The sequence below is a fragment of the Furipterus horrens genome, unplaced genomic scaffold, assembly GCF_987537825.1.
Source record: "Furipterus horrens unplaced genomic scaffold, mFurHor1.1.pri manual_scaffold_5, whole genome shotgun sequence".
Classification (NCBI taxonomy): Eukaryota; Metazoa; Chordata; class Mammalia; order Chiroptera; family Furipteridae; genus Furipterus; species Furipterus horrens.
Genome location: NW_028327175.1, coordinates 75603065 through 75628102, shown reverse-complemented (window position 1 = coordinate 75628102; position 25038 = coordinate 75603065). Strand labels below are relative to the sequence as shown.

Sequence of the window (25038 nt, the reverse complement as noted above, 5' to 3'; positions counted from 1 at the left end):
TTCCTTTTTAGACTCACACCAAATGAGGACACTTCAGGCCTAGCAAGTCTTCCCCCAAAAGAGTTTGGTTGTTCGACATCATGAGAAGTGTCTGTAATGTGAGACATTTTTAGAAGTAAAAGAAAAAAAAGTGACTTTCTTTAAGGAGTTACTCTTAGAATATGTGAGGGGGCTACTTGGCCTTAAGATAATTTGCAGTGAGCAAATTATCAAAGTTTCTGGAAGAAACTATTTTAAAAGCTGGAAAATAATGCTTTTAAATTACTTTCTAATTGTAAAATATGTAGCATGAGGAAAACCACTCACCATGTTATGTACTAATGTAGTATTTAAAGACATAAGCATCCATTTTAATAGGGATAGACCAGGAGGAAAAAAGGGACAGGAAACAGCACGGTAAGATGTCTACTTTTGCAAGATAGTTAATAAAATGTTTTATATGATTAATAATGTAACACAGATGACATTTGGCTTGAAAACACTTAAGAGACTTTTCTCCTGGAAGCTCTGCTTGTGGCTGCAATGTTAAATAAAGGTTACAAGTCCTGATTTCAGAGCCTGAAGGCTTGGGTCCAAACCCAGCCCCCGTTCCTCAGACACATTACTTATCTTCTTTTTTGCCTCAGTTTTCTCATCTATGAAATGAGGGTAATAGTAGTACTCTTGTCATAAAATTGCTGAGAGCAGTAGTGGATTTAACATATATAAAGAACCCAGAACAGCGCCTGAAACATAGTAAACTTCAATAAGTATTAGAATTGTTTGTACAATCAGGCACTGGTGAGCTCTGAAGCACCCAGGCTTGAAAGAGACAAAGGTAACTGAAATAGGGGATTCGGGAGAGGTTTAAGTGACCACCTACCTCTCTTCAGTGCTATCTAACATGTGTTCCGAAGGAATGCAGCCCAGTCAGAGGCTCATACAGTTTTCGCCTCTAAAAAAAGAACCTCATTAGCCCAATTCTAGCAATCTCTTAAAAAGACAATTCTAAAGAGCTATGTAAATATTTATCTTAAATACATATCATCATTTTCTTAGTATTTAAGACTGCCAGATAAGCCATGGCTGGTGTGGCTCAGTGAATTGAGCACCAGCCTGCAAACCAAAGGGTTGCCAATTCGAGCCCCAGTCAGGGCACATGCCTGGGTTGCAGGCAAGGCTCCTAGTTGGGGGCATGTGAGAGACAACCAGTCTATGTATCTCTCACACATCGATGTTTCTCTCCCGCTCTTTATCCCGCCCTTCCCTTCACTCAATAAATAAATGAACAGCCAGATAAAATATACAGGATGCCAGTTAAATTTGATTTTCAGATAAATAATGAATAAATGTTTAGTACAAGTAGGTCTCATATGATATTTGGTACACATATACTAAACATTTTTGTTTATCTGAAATTCAAATTTAACTGAGTAGCCTCCCCCCGACCCCTTTTTTCAGGTAAATTTGGCAACCTATTAACCCAAAGTTCAGATAAATGCACTGAATTAGTCAATGACCATAAAGCAAGAAAAATAAAATTATTTACACTAAATAAAGTAACTTATGAGGCAGTATGGTAAATAGAAAAAAATGCGATCTTAGAATCAGGCAAATCTGAGCTGTAATTAACCATCCTCTATCAATTTATAATTGACTGACCTTGAAAAAAGGAATTACCAAACCTACTTAGCCTCACTGCCCTCACCTCATCAATGGGCTTTAATTTACTACTTTTCAGGGTTACATAATAAACGACATGAAGTAACACCAGACATTTCCCTGATTCTGAACAGGCAATGAATGCCAGTTCTCAGTTCTTCCTCATAATATCTTAGCTCCAGAAACTCAAATTCCCTATTCACACTAACCAAAACTAAAGAGCGCACTTTATCCCACAATAGCTAAACAGAACAAAGTACTCCCCCAAACGGTGCCCACATTTCACCCTCTCCAGACAGACCATCACATTTCACTCGGCAGGAGCTCTTAACAGCCAGCATTCTAAGCTGCCACTGCCTCTCATCCTACATGTTCCCTGTCCAACTATGGCTGACTGCGCTTAACAATCCTGGAATAGAAAAGCCTTCAAATAACATTACACTGTAATTTCTTCAGGTTTTTTTTTTTCTTTCTCACAAACTTTTTAAAGATTAAGGATACAAAAACTCATTTCAAATTATCGTGTAATAAAAAATGCAAAAATCTGTTTTCTTAATTTAAAAAAATCGTAATCACTCATTTAAGTCAATAAAAATTCTGCAAATGTACAAAAGAAAATTATTTTGCAGTGTAACTCCTGAGCCTAGATTTCCTTCTATTTTGGAGTCATACCACATGGGGGATTATTTTTCGATGTTCATTTTATAAATTGCTTAACTAACAACATGCTGTCCAACTTTCCATTTAGTATACCTTATCTTCTCTTTACACACTGTGATTTCTCTGAAGGAAAATTACCTTAATATTTCAGTAGTTTAACTAGTGGGAAGCAAAGACTTAAGATTGTAGATACAAAGGTGCTGTAATAGTGTTTTAATCAGCTTATTAAATACAACATGAACATGTATCAATCAACTAACATTTAATTTCATGGTCCATGATTCAAAACTCGTCAAAAGCACAACAGTACAAAGTTATTAGTATTTACTTAACAAGTCCTTTCCAATTTTCTTTTAACTAATGTAAACCACACAAAATATTATATGACAATTGTATGACAATTACAGACTGAAAGAGACATAATTAAGAATTTTATTAAAATACAAACATAATTTGAAATTTACCTTTCTTGTGAGATATTACCAAAGTGAACCAAAAATATCTACCTATATAAAAACACAGCAACATAATTCTTTAAGTTAGGGGACCAAATATAGAAATCTTTAAAGAACCTATTTCAAATATCTTTAACCCCAACAGACAAAACTCCACTGATCAAACAAAATAATGAGCCAGTTTGTTTTAAATTGTTGTTGCAGAAAAGAAAAACAAATCTCTATAAATCTCATTTAGAAAGTAAATTGTCTAACTGCGCTTTCATGTAGGAGTATTATACAAAGACTTCCCATTACAGAGTCACATTTGACTTGGAATGCATGTACACTTACTTCTCTCTTTTCCTCCACTGAAAATGTGGTTTTTCATAATCTGAATGACTCAGTTTTTCACAGAATAATTTACTTTATCTAAATTCTACATTTGTTAAGTAGCAGCGAAATTATTAAGAAAAGTCGCAGGTTCTTTTCTCTAGAATTTTGCTTGGTAGCAAAAATCGCTTTAGTTTCAAAAGGTTGGTTTCTGACCATTTTTCCCCCAGGTGTAAAAGGGCTGAGAGTAAGGGTCAATAACATCTTTTACTAAGACAAAAAGATTCAATTGTGGTTGCTAGGATACCAACAGACATATCCTTTTGCTGCAGTCAGGAACATTATTAAGGGTGTCTCTCACACAACAACATACTAACTACAGTGTGAACCAAACAAAGTCTAAAAGGCAAAGGCAATCCCTGCCCTTGATGAGCTTGATATCATCTGTTTTTGATATTTAAAATTACAAAGTTCATTCTAAGATTTGTTTTTTTAAAGAAATAGAAATAAGTAGACAATGGGAAGAAGGAAAGGAGGGGAGTTAAACTCATCGACCATGGTCAAATGTTTCACCTGAACCTGCAGAGTCAGATTCTTTCATTCATTACCTCATTTTACTGAATGAGTCTGCAACTATGTGCTGGTTACTGTTCTAGGCATTAGCGATCCAGTGGTTAATAAGACAAAGTCTCAGTCCCCATTGATCTTACATTCTAGTGAAGAGACCCAGGAAAAGTGCTATAAACATTTATATGTGTGTGGGTGTGTACAGTGTGAGAAAGCTGTCGAGGGGCATGGAGGTAGCTCAGAGAAGGCCTTACATATATGTAGCAATTACTATAGGCCAAGTGTAGGGCTACGCGATAAGGATAGACTATAACAGGAAAAACATTTCTCTGCCATTCTAGTTTACTCAGGTGGGAGAGCCAGGTAAACTAATAGGAAAATATTCTGGTGTCACTACCTGTGTAAATTTGGCAGGATGGAAACAATACTCATCATGAATGGTTATTCAAGGGTTATTGGGGCCAGCAGATGTTTATAAAATATTTGGCACAAATTTTATTATTAAAGTTAAGTGCCCATGTTATAGAATAACAAAAAATGAGATTTATGGAGATTGAGGATAGCAGAAAAGGGGAAAGGATAATGAAGATCTTTAAAAAATAAAAAATAAAAAAAAGGAAGAAGAGATGGTTCACATGAAGACTTGCTAGGCACACTGCAAACTGTATCTATAAACCTACAAAAATTAGTATACAGTGAAATCACATCACACACCCAGCAATTAAGGGACAAGAATTAAAGTACATGTAATCGGCAGAGAAAAAGGAGGGAACAATTCATTTACTACAAGTAGCTTTGCTGCTATTTTCCTCACCAAGAGAATATTTCAGAGTGAATGAGGTTTATGGGAAAAAATATCTATAGTCCTATAGGCAGTCTCAGATCCCACATGTGAAGTTTAAGCACCTTACCTCACTGAGTGTGAATCTGATATAAACAAAATGTGATTCTCATATTGAAACCAAAGGTCCTTATGACTGCGATTAAATTTAATTTTAAATTCTAGCTCCAGAAATCCTGTCTCTCTCCCCCAACCCCCAGAGACCTAGCCTCTCCCCTGATAATCTGTAATCTGGGGCAGCAGAAGGCAGTAGCCCAGACCTGACTAATGGTTATGCTTCAGGGCCTCTGGCAGGCTAAAGACAATATCCTGACCTAAATTACCTTTCAGTTACTAAACCCTAAGGTGGAACAACCCCCTGGCTACTTTCCCATGAGACCAGACAAAAGGATCCCAGAAAAAAACCTCAAAGCTATCCTCAAGATCTGAAGAAATGATTCATCACCCCTACCTCACCTCCAACCCCTAATTCACGACCCTAAACCCCTAAGTCACCCACCATTAAGGAGTTCAGGTTTTTGAGCATGAGCTTTCTCTTCTCCTAGATGGCATCATTCATCAATGAAATAGCCATTACTTCTCCAATGTAATTCCCAGTATTTAATATTTGGCTCTGCTAGTGCCAGATGAACAAACTTTTTCTGTTCTGTAATAATATGGATCCCCCTAAATGCAAATGTACTACTTAACCTGGTATTATTTTGATTAGATGTGATTTTCATCACCTTTTACACTTACTTCATAACTAGCTCCTGCTTAAGATGCTACTTCACCTGTACGATCTCCATTTTACAGGTACAAAATAAACATGCCCAAGGACACCTGAGCTGTATACAGCAGAGTCAGGATGCCTGCCTCATTCTGCCTGGCTCGAAATCCCCGCAGTCTTTCCATGATGCCCAGCCTTCCCTGAGTTTGGATTTGAAGAGACAGGCTAAGATTAAGGAGGAAGATGGTGTAAACATAATAAAGTTAATAAAAATAACAGGTATTTGTAGAAAAAGATAAAGACGTTAAGAGACCAAAGACAGAGAAACCAAGTCAGAAGCTAATGTATGATAACACTCACCACAAATTTTCAAAAAACATTATTGATTTCATATATAAAATATATGTGCTTACTAAAATCAAACATTTCAGCATCCAAGCTGTCTCCCAAACTACCTCTCACAACCAAAAGAGGAAAGCGCGCGCACACCCACACACACACACACCCTTCACCAAATCATGTGTCCAGACACTAACTTGTTAGTTCTATTGACTTAGAAAAAGAGAGAAAGGAATATATGACAATAAACTAGCATGAAAGAATACAAGTAGGAGATGAATGCTGGTAGTAAAGAAAAAGCCTTCCAAGTACTAAGTGAAAAGTGCTTCCTCTGATAGTAATAATGAAATGGAGAAATTGGGATAAAGAACAAATTAGAAGTATTAGTAAGTCCTTCAATTTAAAAAAAGTCTTTGTAAATACATTCCAAAAACATCCTGTAACTACATTTGTTGAGCATTTACTGTGCACCTGTGTGTTCACACTAACAAGTGTACACATCAAATCATATTTCCATTATAATTTTAGCAATTTCCACTTACCTTGAGGAAAAATCTCTGGCCCCAATAAAAAACAAAAGTCATCATATGAAATAACAATTACAGTAACACTAATGATGATAGTTACTTCTGTGCCACATACCGTGCCTTTACATTTCACCCTATGAAGTACTTTATCCTGATTCTATCTGGAAAAAAACTTACTCTCAGATTAAGTAACTTGCCTAAAGTCTAACACTTTAGACATAATGGTGTTAGAACTCACTCATGTTTGTCTCTTAACTACTTTGCATTATACTACTTCAAAAAAGTAGTATAAAAACTCAAATTTTCTCATGAGCATTCTGACATTTTTAATGCAGAGTTTATAGAAACGAAATAATTCTCCCATGTAGTATGTTACACTAAGTAACTAAAATGAATGATCAGTACCTTAAATGAATGCAACTTTTGTCCCCCAAAACTAAGACCCTCCTGTGGTATTACTATTTCATACCACACAACTATTATCCTTAAATAGCACATAAATTGATAAAGAACTCAAAATACAATGATATATAAAAGGAATATAATACTGTTTAAAGTCAAGAAACATTTTAAAAATTGAGACGTGGATTCCACCAGATTCTCATTAAAATTGTCTGTGCCTACAGGGGGCTTAATAACCTCTAGTTTTTTTGAAGTGCAAATTTTACCTGGGTCATTATGGGAATGAGGCACTACAAAGACCTGAAGGGGCTTAGTGTCCCATTCATTAAGTTTATACGTAATGTCAAATCCTTGCTTCCAAACTCCACCATCAGGATTGTCAAAAGGAATTAGACTGTAAACATCCAACATCTAAAAATACAAAAGACAAAAAAAAAAAAGTTGCATTTTATATAACCATTGTCAATTTAAACTTTATATTAAAAAATATTTGCTCAAAACTACTTATTGTTTTACATGGAGATATATCTTACAAAATTAAACTTTCTGAAGCCATGAAGAATTTAAGGCAGAAAACATTTAATCACCATTCAAAGGCATAAAATGCTACCTGTGTTACATAACTATACTGATAAATAATCCCCTCCCCCATCTGCTTCTAATAAAAAATAATAATTTCATTCAATTCCTCTTCCCCTGCTTTACTTCCAATGTAATTTAATAGTAGTAGGTAGGAACTGAACAGCAAACACAAAAATTTGATTATGACAAAATTCAAACACAATTATTTACTGAAAATCACTTTTTACTTTGATCTATCTTTATTTTATACTTAATCTCATATATTTTAAAATCTGTATCTTAATGAAAATGCATCTATTGCTATTCTTTCATTTAGCTTTCGTTATGTTTACCTTTTTATTCCAAAAACAAAACTATAATGAGGTCAACCAGGTTAAAAATTGAAGAATTTTTAAAAATTGATATTTAGCTTTTAAGTACTCAAGTGTTTTCTAAGTTTCCAATGCAATATTCCTTCTAGATAATAATCTATTTGAACAAAGGAAAATATACTGCTTTCCCCAAACAACCCTAAAAACTTTTACTCTCCATATTTCCCATACTACTAAATGAGATGAAGAATACCATCACCCTTTGGTAAAATTTAAAGTATGTAAAAATTACATCCTCATTAATAAATAGGTTACAAATTTTTTTTAACTATACCATGCTAGTTACATAAAAATATACAAAGTATTTTAAGGCAATAATATATTTCTCACTTTGGAATTTAGGACTTTAACAAATAAAATATAATGTTCCAAGGATAAGTCAACCAGCTGGACAGGAGGATGTTAGCAGTCTCTGCTCTTCCTTCCAGCACTTTCTTTGGTCCTGCAGACCTTCCAGTCCATGCTGCCTCCCTCTGCCTGCCTTCCACAGTTGCTCTGTACCTCTTTTTTGTTCATCCCAGATTTAGACCTCACCCCTACCAAAAAAGGGTGTTTTTGTTCCTCTTTAACAGATACTTAATTAAAACCTAAACAAAGCCCAGCCTCACAGAAATAGATATCCCTTCAAAGCACAAGACAGAATTCTGATCCTATCTGGACTTGGCCACACACTAGCTGATGAAGTAACAGGCATAAGGCCCGGCCAGCTCCACTGTTCCCAGTTTCCAGCTTGGCCTGTGAACCATGCCTTGAGATTATATCTTGTTCTCTGTCCGCAAGAGTTAGTGAAAATTTCTACTCTGAAGCTACCAAGGGTCCTGCCACCAAGTTCCAATTTCTGATCTAAGGTATAAGGTTAAGCACAGCTCTCTGCTAATTTTCAGAACAGAAAAATATGAGTGACATGTCCGAAGTTTCGGAAAGGTAGGAGTTCTCTCTTACCCTAGTCTTCAACTCCACTATCCTCTAGAACAACATGATCCAAGGGAAAAATAATGCAAGCCAAATACGTAATTTTAAATTTTGTCGTAAAATGAAGTAGGCAAAAATAAGTTTAAAGATATCTTTTATTTAGCCCAATATATTCAAAACATTACCATCTCACTGTGTAATCAATATAAAAATGAACTATATATTTTAGATTCCTTTTTTCACACTATTTCTTCAATACTTTGTGTGTATATTATACTTAGAGCACATTTCGATTGAAACTACCACGTTTCACGCACTCGGTAGCCACACGCGGACAATGGCTCCACAATGGGCAGCACAGCTCTAGAACAGTCCCCCTCCTCCTCATAAAGGGCACTCAGAGAAAACACTGTAACCCCACGCTGTGTCAAACCTCTCGTGTACAACAGCGATCTAGTACAAGGAAGGTTTTTCTTGCCCTCTCCAAAGGAAGGTAAGAAAATCTCTTTGGCCAAATTTAAATCTCTAAAGGTCTTCAACTACGACAGAAAATAACACCTAAGAAGCATACAAAACAACCATATTCACAAAGTATAAAGAAAGAAAAATTAGGAGAAACACAGAATTACAGAATTTTATCACTAAGAAAGAATATTAGTGACCTTGTGGCTAATTAAATCACAAAAACAAACTAGAATCCAGAGAGTTTAAGTAACTCAGTAAGAACAGATTCCAGATCATTCTAAAGAAACAAAAATAAAAACAAAGCCCAGTGGTTATTAATAAATGTATACATTACCTGAACATCTGAATTCTGACTTCCACTTTGTGAAGCAAACAGACAGTCTTCAGGGTCAACTGTGAGGGACAACTGTTTCGATGACAGAAGAGGTGAACCAGCACCTTGGCTGAAATTGCCTTGTGAACTTTTCGGCCCATCCTCTACAGACTCACTCAAATTGATGACAGAATCTCTAATATTTGAGATGATCTCATTATTCTCAGCTAGCAAGCGCTCCAAATGGTCTATTTTTTCTTGCAACATTGAAAGCTGGCCCTACAATAAAAAAAAAAAAAGAAAGAAAAAAGCAGCTACATGAAACTCTAATATGGCTCTGCTGAGATATACACATTTTTTAAAAAAATTATGTGCCTGCCCAACAGGGCAGCCACTGACCCCTCACTTCCCACTTTTATCAGTGGGATCACAGAAAGCATGAACAGCTGGCAGGATTGAAACACCAGTTTACAGCAGAAAATCTTCTCCATGGCTGCAATCTCTGTTTAATCATATTTTAAATTGTACAACAGAAGGACCAAAAATATTTTGGGATATATATATTTCCTATGACCCCAAATCCAGCCCTAAAATATCTTTGTTTCTCTAAAATCACTAAGTACAACAACATATATTCAGGTATGAAATTTTAAATTTAAGTATAACTGATTCTAGTTATTCCCAAAGGCCAAAAGGTATGAACCTAAAAACAATCATGTCATCTCAATTGGTTAGTAACACTAGTGGGCAATCCTGTCACTGTTGGTGGGAATGCAGATTGGTGCCATTACTGTAGAAAACAGTATGGAGATCCCTCAAAAAATTAAAAATGGAACTGTCTTATGGCCCAGTGATTCCACTTCTGGGAATTTATCCAAGGAAACCAGAAACACTAATTCAAACGAATATATGCACCCCTATGTTCACTGCAGCATTATTTACAATCACCAAGATTTGGAAGAAGCACAAGTGTCCATCAGTAGATGAGTGGATAAAACAACTATGGGACATTTACACAATGGAATACTACTCGGCCATAAAAAAGAAAATTTTACCATTTGCGAGAGCATGCATGGACCTGGAGAACATTATGCTAAGTGAAAATAAGGAAGTCAAAGACAAATACCATATAATTTCACTAATGTAGAATCTGATGAACAAACTGAACTAACAAGCAAAACAGAGACAGGCTCAGAGAGCAGGATGACAGCTTGTATGGGGTGCTGGAGGGTGGAACTGAGCAAAAAAGAGAAAGAACTCATGGACATGGACAACAGTGTGATGATTGCGGGGGGGGGGGTAAAGGTGGAAGAGGGTATAAGGGGGGGGAATGATAATGGAAAAAAATAAACTTAAAAAAAAAAAAAAGAACTTTCATCCACAGAAAATCAATTAGTCAATTGTTAATTAGCAATATGCTTGAAAAAAAATGGCATGAACATCCCCCACACTATTAACTCACTTAGACTGTTTCTACTATATTGTGTGACTTTTAGGTTTTTAATTGATCCTCACATTAAGATGTTTGCCGTCTCTAACATAAACCTTGCTATACAGAATAACACCTCAGCTTATAGGAGCAAGGACAATCTTTGTCTTGTTCACTCCTATACCCAGGGTTTCAAATACAGAGTAGATAATTATATATTTGCCAAATGGCCCTCCTGTTTCTGGAAAGCAACTATAATTCTTTAATGAATACCCACTGTGTCAGGTATATTATTACATGCTGAGAAGACAGATATGCGTCTGAACACACAAGATGACAATATACCTGGAAATAGCCTATCCTATGCCCCCAAAAGTCCACATTAAGGTTTAATAAAATAACTATATGGATAGTGAACAAACAACTCTAAATACCCAGAAACAAAAAATTCTATCATCATTAAATAACAGGAAGATAGAAAGGAGGAAGGAAAAAGAGAAAAGAAGGTAAAACACCTCAATTTCCAAAAGTAAAGGACTGGTCAAATGGTACATCTAATATCACATAGTAGTTTTCAGTCACTGAAAATTTAGACACCTACAACATGATGATCCCCTTTTGAAAAAGAATACATATGCAAGGCCATAAATGAGGTGGTCAACCTGGTTATGGGCATCTCTATTCTTCTTCTGTCTGTTGTGAACAATAAGTTGATTTCATAATGGGGAGGCTAAGAGAAACAAGGAATTGACTCCCAGGTTACTGGCCAGTCCAATAAGGAGAGACAAGTCAACAGACTGCTATCTACCAAATGAAGGACATTTCAGCAAACTGTGAAAACTGACAGAAGTCTGAAGGGACTAGGGAAGACACTTTGGAATAAGGAAAAATAAAAGCAAAAATTAGAAGCAAATCAGCAGTAATTATTTTGGGAGTGGCGGGAGAGACGACACTGGAGGTGAATACCCAAAGCCCTGACATTAGAGAGACAAGGAGCACGAGACAGCCAGCCCTGTACCTGCTCAGACCTCAGAGATGCTCTCATAGTCCTCTCTTCTTACGACAGACAGAAATAACCCCTCCCCCACCACACACACAAACACACATCAAAACTGCAGTCCTTTAAGCTGTCACATCTAGGTGAGGTGGCATACGTCCATGAGGTAGAACTCTGAAGCCTGTTCATCAGCGTATACAGAAGCAGGAAGTGGGACATTTTAACAGAACTAATCCTGCAAGACAAGCCCCTCCTTCCCTGGTGAAAAGCAAGACAAAGAATATAGATCAGTTTACAACTAGAAATGACAAAGCAAAGGAAAACTTGATGGACCGGTACAATATTAGTTCAGGGTTCACAGAAAAGTTGGTTGAACCATGTAGATTCCAGGTCAACAAAGTTGTGGAACAGTATTATATATACTACAAATCCTTTTTTATAAGCACACACTGATGTTGGTTGAGTGGTTCTCAGTGGAAAAGCCAAAGGGGACCCTTGGCATAACCCAAAGTTCGCTTAAAGAGGCTAAAAATATTTAAGAGTCAGGTACACAGCTGACTGATCCGTACATAGTTTCCTAAACAGACAGGCTACCAAAGGCTGTCTGAAATAGGGGAAGACTTTTCTTCACTCAGTTATCACAACACCACAGACTGTGGCTTTCTGAAATCACTCCTGATGAATTCTGTTCAATATTTCCAATGCTGAAGATACAGGTCTACCTCAGTGATGCTTGCATATCTACCTCAGCAGATGACAACAGTAAATAAAGTTCCTCTGATTGCCTGCAGAATTAGAACATGTTGACTTGTCCTGCCTGTAGTAAAGCCACAGACCTCCATAAAATAAAATCTTAGCTTAGCCTAAAATACCTCCCAATAATATTGCTGTAACTACGTACAGTGACAGATGGTTACTAGACTTATGGTGATCACACTGCAAGGTATATAAATGTTGACTCACTATGCTGTACATCTGAAACTAATATTATATATGTCAACTATAATTAAAAATAAATTTTAAAAACATTGAAGAGAAAAGAGACATTAATTCCAATGAAAATTAAAAGTTATGCTGGAAAAGATTAAAAAAAAATCACTGTCCTAGAGCTTTGAAAGATGACACATTTTATAGGACACTTAATAGTGTATGAATTAATACATGGATGCCAACTTTCTCCAGAGCTTCCTGTACTTTCAGGAAAAGATAATTTGGGAGTCATGCACATAGCAAAGTTGCTTATAGCTTAAGAAGCACTGAGAAAGAAGAGGGCTCCTCCTGGAATAGTCTTACTATGGCCCTGGTACCATAATCCATAGAGGAGAGTATTATTCAAAATAAATATTACAGTAGATGGATGTTTCATGAAAAAGGATCCTGCAGGCACTAAAGATGATTTCAATCTCATTGTCCCTTTAAAGATATAATTAATGATCAGTACCTGGAGTTCTGTACTGAATGAAGTTCACAAAGAAAATCATGGCGTTGGGATATATGTCAGCCTAATAATGGTCTAATGGAAATTACTTATTAAACTACATTATGTAATGGAATAAAGTCTCCCTCCAAATAGCTGAATTTTTTGAAATACACACACTTCATAAGCAAATTCTGTACACAACAGAATGACCTTAAAAGGATGTGCTCGTAGTCTACATTAAAGTAATAGAAATCATAGATAATGTTTCACTTACGCTGACAACTCAAAGAATACTGATGGTAATATTGAAAAAGACACTTTTCTGTAGGGCAAGAAAATCTTATGCGAAAACCACTTTATTTTTTCATTTGCTAATCAGTTCTATAGGGAGGCCATGCTGTTGCACTGCTCAGGAGTGGAGAAGGAGGTCATGCTATTATACTTTTTTCTGCTTTTGGTGAAAGAAAAAAAACTGAACAAAAAATCACTGATATCAAAGACTTTTGACACAGAAAATTTAGAGCCTACAAGGCAAAATAGGATTAGTACCCACTCATCCTTCTGAACAAAATCAATCAATGTGCATCTGCAGCTAATTTGAAAACATTATGTAATTATTTGCCCCAGGTAAGACACCAGCTGTGATCATCGAAGCATGGCTGAATCTGCACACCTTCTTCTTCCTTCCTGTTACAATAAAAAAATATGTGCCTTTCCCTCTCCTCACTTCAAAGGCCAGCACCGCTGATGAGCTCCAACCCCAACACTCTCAACTGCTCAAAGGCTGTATATATTCTTGTGGTTAATCTTTCAACACTGCTTCATCAAACTCCCCTTCTAAAAGCAACTCATTCTCAATAATAAAACATGTTTTATTAGGTCAGACTGTAGGAAATTGCCATTCTCATAAGTCAAAAGTAGTAAAATATCACCAATTTCTTATGGTTCAACTTTGAGATCTGTCTTATCTTTAAAAAAAAAAAAAAGTCCAATTCCAGTGCTTATCTTAGCCCCACATTTCCTTCCAGGGTCCCATCCCCTTCAAGGATATACAGAAACCCAATAACTAAATGATGGGAGCTGCTCAAGGTTAGCTCCTGAATTCTCCTTACATTATCTCAGCCACTCTATGCTTTAAATTCCATTTCCTTGTACTGATGTTTCCCCTGTTTCTATCTTGATCTGAAACCTCTTCTCTGAAAATAAAAAACAAAACCCATATATCCAAATGACTACTGACACCTCAAATTGAGTTTCAAACTTAAGTCCAAAAGACACTGTCCCAAAAAAGCTTTCTACAGTCTTTAGATCTTCAGGAAGTAGCATTCATCGCCACCTTGTCGGTCACTCCCAAAATCCTGGTGGCATCACTGATTCTTCCTTCCTCACCCTGCTCACACATCCAAATCTATCAACATGCTCTTGTCATCTGACCTCCAAAACAGTTTTTGGGTCAATTCACCTCTCTCCCTCTGGTCCAAGCCACGATCTCTTCTAGCCTCGTAAAGCAGCCTCATAACTGATTTCCCAGACCCACGTCTTTCAACCATGCCCTGCTAAGAGGCCGTACCTCTCTCACATTCCACTGTTAAGTTCTCAAAGCACTTAAACATACCTTACACTGCAATCAATAAGGGCCTGCTCATCTATCTCTTCACCCTTTTCTTTCTCATCCCCCAACTTAGCTTCACCCTTTTCTTAGCCAAGTTCTAAGTCCCTTTTCTTAACCAAGTTCTAAGCCAGCTCCTCCCAACTCCATCTGACGACCTTGGTGCATGCTCCCTCTTTATACAATCTTCAGTTTTCCTCTCAAATGTCCCCTCTGCTTAGCCTTCCCCAGCCATCCTATTTAAAATAGGTCTCTCATGTGTTATACTCTATGTTAACTTATTTTTTGTTTCTTCCACAATATTTTTATCTATTTTATTCATGTATTGCTTCCCTATGTTCACCACTAAATGAATATCTATATTGAGAATAGAAACCATAGGTCTTCATTCAACCAAATCATGTTTCTAATTAAGAGAAACAAAGAGGAAATATTATCACACACTTACATATAAACCAATGGCAGCATTCAAAAGAAACAAAACATCACCACAATGTGTGTGTGGTATGTGTCTGACACTCAAGATCTCTACCATCTTTCACTAAAATCAAATTTTGTCAGATTCAGCACATCACTCAATCACATCAAAATTTTTATGGACTTGAAGTCTATCATCGAATGTGCCGTGCCCACCATGTATCAAGAGTGGTGAGGTGAACAGAATCATATGAAAGGTTTCTCATAATGACAAAGCACTGACATCTCCATCAGAGCCCCAGCCAAGAGAGCAACATCACTTAAATGGCAGCATAGGAGACCCCTGCCCCCACCCTTTCACAAAGATAAACAATTAGCTATCCACAAACAAAAACCGTTCTGGGAGATCTCTTGTGAAACTTTAGCAACACAATTAAACAAAACAAACAAATAAAAAATTTGAGAATGACCACACACAAAAAAGAAGGAAGAGAGTTTCACTCAGCCTGCACTATCCCATCCCCCAAGCCAGCATTGCTCAACACCAAGAAGGAGCTCCCTAGTTAGAAGAGTTCCCTGTGCTGGGGAAAGAAGAGTGGGGAAAGTGACCAGCTTCCCCAGCCTTCACTGCACACATCTCTGAACAAGGAAGGAAAGCAAGAGCTACTAATAGCAGCCACGTAGAAAGAGCAAGAGAGGTTCAGAGTGATCTGCTCTACAGACAAACCCTGCTTTCACCACTGAAGGAACCGAACCAATAGGCAGCATAGCTGCTGCAGAAGCCCTGCAGATTTCACCAGTTTTTAGCCCATATTTATTGGCATTCGCTGATGTCAGCCATCGATGTCTCACCATGCTCCCTCCCCACCCAGCCCCTGTGGAGCGCAGGAACAACACCAGCAGCCAGCCCAGGCCTCTGCAGCTGCAGGAGTCCAAGACTCCACTATAGCCCCTCCAGCTGTGCACGCTAGGAGACTAAACAAGTCTCAATCTAAGAAGACAGAAATCACATCAAGCATCTTCCCCTATCACAATGGTATGAAACTAAAAATGAATTACAAGAAAAAAAAACTGAAAAACACACAAACACATGCAGGCTAAAAAACATGTTAAGAAACAATAAAGGGGTTAACAATGAGATAGAGGAATAAATCAAAAGATATCTTGAGACAAGTGAAAATGAAAACACAACAACACAAAATCTATGTAAAAGCAGTCTTAAGAGGAAAATTCACAGTCATATAGGCCTGCCTCAAGAAATGAACAAACAAACAAATAAAAAAAAAAAACCCAATAAACAATTTAACCTTATATCTAAAGGAACTAGGGAAAAAAAACCAAAGTGAATAGGAAAAAAAATAATAATAAAGGTCACAGCAGAAATAAATGAAATATAATAGACTCTAAGGAAATACTACAAAAGATCAATGAAACCAAGAGCTGATTCTTTGAAAAATATTAACAAGATTGATAAATCTTTAACCACCACTCATCAAGAAAAATAGAAGACCTGAACAAATAAAATCAGAAGTGAAAGAGAAGTAACAACTGAAACCACAGAAATAAAAAGGATTATAATAAAATACTACAAACCTTATATGCCAACAAACTGAACAATCTGGAAGAAATAGATATATTTCTAGACACATACAATCTCTTCCAAGACTGAATCAAGAAGAAACAGAAAATCTGAACTGAGCAATTACAACCAACAAAATCGAAACAGTAATCAAAAAACTCTCAACAAACAAAAGTCCTGGATCAGTTGGCTTCATAGGTGAATTTTACCAAACAAAGAGAAACTAACACTAAGGCCCTGGCCAGGTAGCTTAATTGGTTAGAGCATTGCCCCTATCTGCCAAGGCTGTGGGTTTGATCCGTGGTCAGTACACACACAAGAATCAACAAATGAATGCATAAACTAGTGGAACAACAAATGGATGTTTCTCTCTCCCCACACTTTCCTCTCTCTGTCTCTCTCTCTCTGTCTCTCTCTCAAAAAAAAGAAAGAAAGAAAGAAAGAAAGAAAGAAAGAAAGAAAGAAAAAACTACCACCTAATATTCTCAAACCGTTTCAAAAAATTCAAAGCAGGAAGACTCCTAAACTCATTTTACAAAGCCAGCATTATCCTAAATCCAAAAGCAGATAAAGACACTACAAGAAAGAAAAGGATAAGCCAATATCCCTGATGAACATATGTAAAAACCCTCAACAAAATACTAGCAAACTAAATCCAGCAATACATTTAGAAAGATCATACTCCACGATCAAGTGAGATTTATTCCTGGATACAAGGAAGATTCAATATCTGCAAATTAACAGCACACAAACAAAATTAAGGATAGTATCAGGAGATCATACCAATAGATACAGAAAATGCATTTGACAAAATCCAGCACCCATTTATGATTTTAAAAAAACAAAATTCTCAGCAAGGTGGAAATAAAAGAAACATACCTAACATAATAAAGGCCATATATGACAAACCTTCAACTAACACCATACTCAACTGGGAAAATCCAGAAGTGTTTCCTTTTAGATAAGGAACAAGACAGAGATGTCCACTTTACCAATTCCATTCAACATAGTACTGAAAGTCCTAGCCATAGCAATCAGGAAAGAAAAAATAAAAAGCATCCAAACTGGAAAGGAAGCAGTAAAACTCTTATAATTTGCAGATGACATGATACTACATATCAATATATTGAGAACTCTAAAGATCTCACCAAAAAACTACTAGAACTAATAAATAAATTTAGTAAAGTAGTAGGATACAAAATAAATATCCAGAAATCAGTTGCATTTTTATATACCAATAATGAACTATCAGAAAGAGAAATTAAGAAAACAATCCCACTTATAATTGCATCAATAAAATTATACATTTAGGAATAAATTTAACTAAGGAAGTAAAAAACCAATACTAGGAAAATTATAAGACATTTTAGAAGAAACTGAAGAGGATACAAATAAACAAAAGTATATACCATGCTCATGGATAGGAAGAATTAACATTGTTATAATGCTCATACTGCCCAAAGCAACTTATATATACAACACAAGTCCTATCAAAATATCAATGGTGTTTTTCACAAAGCTAAAACAAATAATCCCAAAATTTATATGGAATCACGTAAGACCCTGAATAGCCATAATAACTCTTAAGAAAGAACAAAATTGGAGGTATCCTGCTCCCTGAATATTATACTACAAAGCTGCAAAAATCAAAACAGAATAGAGTCCAGAAATAAACCCACACTATATGGTTAATTAATATTTGCTGAAGAAGGCAACAACATACAATGAGGTAAAGCAAACACTCTATTCAATAAATGGTGTTGGGAAAATTGGACAGATACATTCAAAAAAAATGAAACTAGATCACCTTCTTATATCATATAAATGAATGGAATAAAGACTTCAATGTAAGACTCAAAATCATAAAACTCCTGGAGGAAAACATGTATATATCTATGTCTACATACAATAAAATACTATTCAGCCATTTAAAAAAGAGAGAAAATCCTCCATTTGTGACAACACAGACAGACGTTGAAGGCATTATGCTAAATGAAATGAGTCAGACAGAGAAAGACAAATTGTATGATATCACTTATACATGGAATCTTAAAAAGCTTAACTCATAGAAATAAGAGTAGAATGGAAAAGGGGACTAATGATTGGGATAAGGGGGAAATGAGATGATCAAATGGTACAAACTTTCAGTTGTAAGATAAATAAGTTCTGGGGTTCTAATGTACAGCATGATGATTTTAGTTAATAATACTGTATGTTATACCTGAAAGTTGCTAAGAGAGTAAATCTTAAATGTTCCCACCACAAAAAAGAAATGGTAAATCTGTGACATGATGGAGGTGTTAGCTAATACTATGTTGGTAATCATTTTGTAATATAAAAGTGTAACAAATCAACACATTGTACCTTAAACTTACACATGTTATATGTCAATTATATCTTTAAAAATCTGGAAAATAAAATAAGAAAAAAAAAAGTGAAATGTGAATTATGACTCCACTACTAATGACTATGAAATCTTGGGCAAGTTACAAAACTTCTCTGTGCTTGAGTTTCCTCCTCTACAATAATGACTAACCCACAGGGAGGCTGAGTTAAATTAATTAGTACAGCTGACCCTTGAACAACTTGGAGGTTAGGACCATTGCCCAGTCAAAAATACTCATATATATTAAGTCGACCCTCCACATAAGTGGATTCTCAACAGCATATCAAAGAATACTGTTTTCAATCCAGGGTTGGTTTAATCCCCGATGCAAAACTGGGTAATACTAATATAAACTGCTACTGTGGTAGGCAGAATAATGGTCCCCCAATGATGTCCATGTCTTAATCCCTATAGTAAACTGCTTCATGGCAACAGAGACTTTGCTGATGAGATTAATTTAAGGATTTTGAGATGGGGAGGTTGTCCTAGAATATGCAGGTAAATCCAATATAATCTCATAAGTCCCTATAAGGGTAAAGAAGGAAAGTCAGAGCCAGAGGGGATATGAAACAGAAGAGGATGTCAGAGTGATGCCATGCTGGAAAGGGTCCTTGAGCCAAGGAATGCAGGTAGCTTCTAAAAGCTACTGGGTTGGCCAAAAAGTCCGTACAGTTATTTCCGTAAAACAAAAAAACTCCTTTTCATTTCACCAATAACTTTACTGATTTGGGTATTCTGAGTATGTCGGCTATGTCCCACTACTGGCTTCTAGTGGGTAGAGGCCAGGGTTGCTGCTAAACATCTTCCAATGCATAAGACATTACTTGGCCGAAATGTCAATGATACCAAAAAACTTCACAAACCACTTCTGACACGTTCTCTTAGTCACAGCGCCTTCTCCATACACTGCACAAACCCTTTTTTTTTTTTTGCGTTTCAGTTGAGTTTTTACCTTTCTTAAATAAAGCATAATATGCCGAAAATGTTGTGTATTTTCTTACATTTTCAATATTAAAATGGCTGCACAAAAATTCACCAATTTTGGTATTTTTTTTAATGCATGCTAATATGACAGCTGTCAAAAGACAATCTAACAAAATTATTTTGAATGAAATTAAAGACAACTAAGTGCTATAAAGCCACTGTATGGAAAAAACTAAATGAACTTTTTGGCCAACCCAATAAGAAAGGTGAGAAAGAAACGGATTCTTCCCTAAAGCCCCCAAAGGAAGGCAGCCCTGCCAACATCTTTATTTTAGTCCAATATTACTCATTTCAGACTTCTGACCTCCAAAACTGCAAGAGAATACATTTTCTTACTTTAAACCACTAAGTTTGTTGTGATATATTATAGCAGCAATAGAAAATTAATACACCTGGCAAAGAGTTAACCCAATATAAAGCTTAGAAAGTATCCTTACCCCTTCAGTCCCTGCCAGAGGAAGCTGCCCAAGTCCCTATCAGAAGTGGAGAGGTGTGAGCCTGAGGAGCTGAGAGCAATGGAGGGTGAGACCATGTGACTTTATAAGCTTTTTTTCCCAGGGACAGGTTTTGGTCTAAGAAGGCTATAGAATAAAAAAGGCAGAAAAAAACATTTTATGGTTAAAAATACTTTTCAGAGAAAGAAACATCAACATCTCCATTTTTGACAGTCTGGGGACTAATGAATAAAAAGTGTTTTAAAGCTAGGCTGGAGCTATGGTGGGCAAGACCACTGCAAACACCACGGTGAACTGTGGCCGTGGAGGCGAAGGAATGCGAAAGCATCTGACAGGACAGATGAACTAGGAAAGGAAAGGGAAAGAAAAAAGAAAAATGGCCTCTTTTTTTCCTGAGGCAACTGGAGGATGATAGGTAGCATTTTAGGGAAAGGGGAAATGCTGGGGGAAGAGCAGAGTGAGGGATAAAAGTTCTGTTTTGGAATTACTCGGTAGTTCAGTGGTGGTATCAGGTAGACGTGTAAGTCTGAAAGTCGGGAGAATATACAAATTTGAGCGGTCAGTGTAAACATGAATTTAAAGCAGTGGGAACGAATGGGATTACCTAGAGAGAGAGTGCACAGAGCTGCTTTTTGTAATTGTAAAAGGCTCACCAGGCGATTCTCACACATCTGCAGTTAAGAACCACTGCATTAAAGCTAAATATAGGGACTGTGATTTGGTAAAAGAGAATCTGTATTTCCAGCAGGGGTGACACCATTAGTGCAGTAGTTCCAAGTCAGTCAGATGCTATTCAACTAAATACAGCAAAATCCTGCTATTTAGTCAGATCTCAGGCATTTAACAAAAAAGCCTTTTGGTTTGATAGAATGACAAGTAACTCCCCAGTGACCACTCCACCCCTTAAGATGTGTAGTGGTGAGGCCAAAGAGTGTGAAGTGGGGCTCTGGCCATAGTTAGGTATCTAACTCTACTTCTCTATCAACAAGCCACAAACCACAGGTACAAATGACCTTTTTTTTTAAGTATATTTTATTGATTATGCTATTACAGTTGTCCCAATTTTTTCCCCTTTACCCCCCTCTGTCCAGTACCCGCCTTCCCTCCAGCAATCTCCTCCTCCCTTAGTTCATGTCCATGGGTCGTGCCTCTAAGTTCTCTGGCTTCTCCATTTACCCTACTATTCTTAACATCCCCCTGTCTATTTTGTACCTACCAGTTATGCTTCTTGATCCCTGCATCTTTTCACCCATTCTCTCTCTTCCCCCTCCCCACTGATAACCCTCCATATGATCTCCGTATCTGTAGAATCAATGACCTTTTAATGGTATGTTCCAGACCCAAAGCTTTGCATGCCTGAATCTCTTCCAAGATATTATCTTTGTGCAGCCACTGTTTGTTCAAAGAAAGAAATGCCCTCACCATGTGATCATAAAGAATGCTCAATTATAAAATACCTTGCTAAAACACAAGAGCACAGCACTTTGCCCTGGCAAATCATTATTCATAATCTCACAACTGCCTAGATGTGACAGTAAGAGTCTACTAGAAAGATGCAGGTATATGACAAGAGTGCCAAGTGACTGAAGTGAAGAGCTGGGACGCCAAGCTCACCATCCCTTGCCCCAGTTGGGTACCCACCAAAGGACTCGTCACTGCACCTGGGTAAACCACTCTGCAGCTGCCAGAATCACTATAGCGCAGCGGTTCTCAACCTGTAGGTTGCGACCCCTTTGGGGGTCGAACAATCCTTTCACAGGGGTCGCCTAAGACCATCGGAAAACACATATATAATTACATATTGTTTTTGTGATTAGTCACTATGCTTTAGTTATGGTTGGGGGTCACCACAACATGAGGCACTGTATTAAAGGGTCGCGGCATTAGGAAGGTTGAGAACCACTGCTACAGAGGATCCTAACCCTAACCTGGAATAATAACAGGCATCTCAGGTTTTCCCCACCTTTGTAATCTCCAACCCTCTCACCACTTCCAAAAACATGATCATGATTCCAGTTGCTAGTGCTTTCTTCTGCTCCAAGATACAGCTCCATTTCCACCCTGCCAGTTTCCAGATGTATACTTAGATTAGAACCATATGACCCCCTCCTGCAGTAGCCCAATACAGCTGCACAGAAATCACCTCCTATTGAGGAAACATTTTAGGCACCAAGTTGCTATATAAAGTGAGATGCTGCAGAACAGTTACCTTTTCAAAAACTTATTACTAGATAAGTTTGTAAATAGGGCAAAATGTTTGTATTATTAAATATTTTCATACAATGCAGTTTTATTACTTTCAAATACATTTAAAAACTGCATTAAGCAAATTAAGTGTTGACTCACAGAATATTTTTCTTTAATTCAACACTTCCCAAATTGTTCTATGGAATATTATTGTTTTTTGTACTTCTTTTGCAAAAAAAAAAAAAAAAAAATTTTTAAACCACATTGATTTTTCTTCTAAAATGTATTTTTATTGTATTTCTGTTCTGACATAATATGTCAACAATATATTCCACCCAAGACCACTCACGAAAGTTCACGGGATGATCTTTTAGGCTGCAACAATTCCCAGGGAACCACAGTCGTGCTGTCATACGTCATTTGGCCAATGAGTGCTGACCTATGTTGGTAATGTCTCATATTTTTTTCACATACTCCTGTCTTTGTATACAAGTTATCCACTTATACTACCTAAACTCCAAAGGATAAATGGCATATACTGTATTTACTGTATTTAAATAAATGCAACTGACATGTCTAGTTTGGGGGAAATAGTTTGGGGCAGCCTCTGAAAAACAGGATTGTATTAAGTAGATAATCAGCCTTACTTCAGGCTTATTTATTATATAATAATCATTTCCTCAATAAGCTCCTTCCATACCTTACTGACAGGAGACAGGCAAGCCCAATCTGAATCATTATAGATTTTGAATTTCCTAACTATTCTTTACAAGTAATAGGAGTCCATAGTTTTAAAAATCCTTTCTTACTGACTTTCTTTATAAAAATCCATCTAAAGCAATTGATCTCCAACGGGAAGGTTGGACCTGGTAAATAAAGAAGCAATAAATGCAATAGTAAGGTACAAAATAATATATAAAACTGTAATACTAGCATACTTATAAATGTCACACCATCAGCATCAAAGAAGAGTTAAGGATATACAAGTCTTAGGTTCTTCTCAAATCTTTTATTTTTTCTTATTTTAAACAATTATTGGTTAGATCTTCTCCTGAAAAGTCACAAGAAATATCTTGCATCTCCAGTGTTGTCCTCATTTGGTCCTACAATTTTCAAGAGGTAGCCCAGGCAGTTCTTACTTCAGTTTGTGGGGGATCAGCAACCAATCAAAGAGGAGGGGCTCTTCTTTACCATAAACAAGAGGCAGTCGGCAGCTATTCTCAGAAATCTGTTCTTTAGAAAAACCCTGAACTATGAGGCCCCTATTTGGGGTATGGCCTTTTGATGTTTAATAAATATCTATTCTTCTCCAGTCCAGTGTGCTCTCTCTCGCTCTCGCGCTCTCTCTCTCTCTCTCTCTCTCTCTCACACACACACACACACACACACAGAGTGATCTATTTTCTGTTCTTACAGCCTAGAAAAAAAAAAATTTAGCCCCATAATTTGGGCCAAAGATGAAAAGGGTTGTTTTTAGTTTCTTATTGAAAGGCTTCTTTGAAATCCTTACTTACGATAGTCTTATCTTTTCTTAGGAATGCTGATCAATGAGCTGGCTTCTGACAATTTGAATACAAGCTGCTTAATTTTATTAACATCTGCTACACAGTAATCTTAATAGAAGAAGCATAGCTTTTGGGTATAAGAAATGTACTTGGCTCTCTGCTCTCTTCTCACAAAGCCTAGTCCCGAGAGAGCGCATTCACTCTCAGCTATACTGATGACTACCAGGATCAGCATCTCCCTTCCCTGATCTCTCACTCTGGCACTCCAGCCCACTTGGCTATTTCCACTAACACCTTGTCATAAATGAATCTGGACTTGGCTTCCAAACCAGCTCATTTTTCAAACTATCCTCTCCTGCAAACAGAATAGGTAGTCTTCAAATATCCCAAAGGAAAAAGGTGAGAGAAATTTTTTGACTCAAACCAACCATTATTACCCTTTATCAGATCTGTTAGAAAGCCCTTGATGCTTCTTTTTACAGAATGTCTCCACATTTTTCCTCTTCCTCTTGACTCTAGCCAATTCAGTGCTTGTATTGGGATTTACTGCCTTATGTCTCTATAATCTCAAACAGATTCTCAGCTCCTTCCTGCTTCTGAGTCTTCCTACACACTGCTACCAGAATAATCTAGACTGAATATTCTCTTTGCTCTCTTCCAGATCTAAAATTTTCTACAAAATTGATTTTCCAGCACTGCTATTCTTAAGCAGCTTCCTGGTATGCTCAGTAATTTAAATGGTTCACTTCCGTCTAACTCATAACCCCTCAGACTGATTCTCAGGACAATGCAATCTGATCCCAAACTACCTACCCTGTTTTCCCAACTACTCTTTACAAGCACCAAAGATTTTAAGTCAATCTCCTCACTTCTTCTTATGATGCCAGCCAGGCTCCTTCATGACTCCAGGCCTTCAGAAGCATTGTATTCATATGAGGAATATTCTTTTCCGCCTTCAAAGTCCTACCTCATCA

At 36.9% G+C, this 25038-nt stretch overlaps 1 protein-coding gene across 1 annotated transcript in view; it reads right to left on the bottom strand.

Moving 5' to 3' along the window:
• Positions 1-25038, bottom strand: part of MAN2A1 (mannosidase alpha class 2A member 1) — a 165600-nt gene that overhangs the window by 131346 nt on the left and 9216 nt on the right. The window contains exons 2-3 of the mRNA XM_090276551.1: positions 9118-9375; positions 6720-6864 (exon numbers count right to left, since the gene is read on the bottom strand). Coding sequence (XP_090132677.1) covers positions 6720-6864; positions 9118-9375 — 403 coding nt within the window. The remainder of the gene's footprint in view (positions 1-6719; positions 6865-9117; positions 9376-25038) is intronic.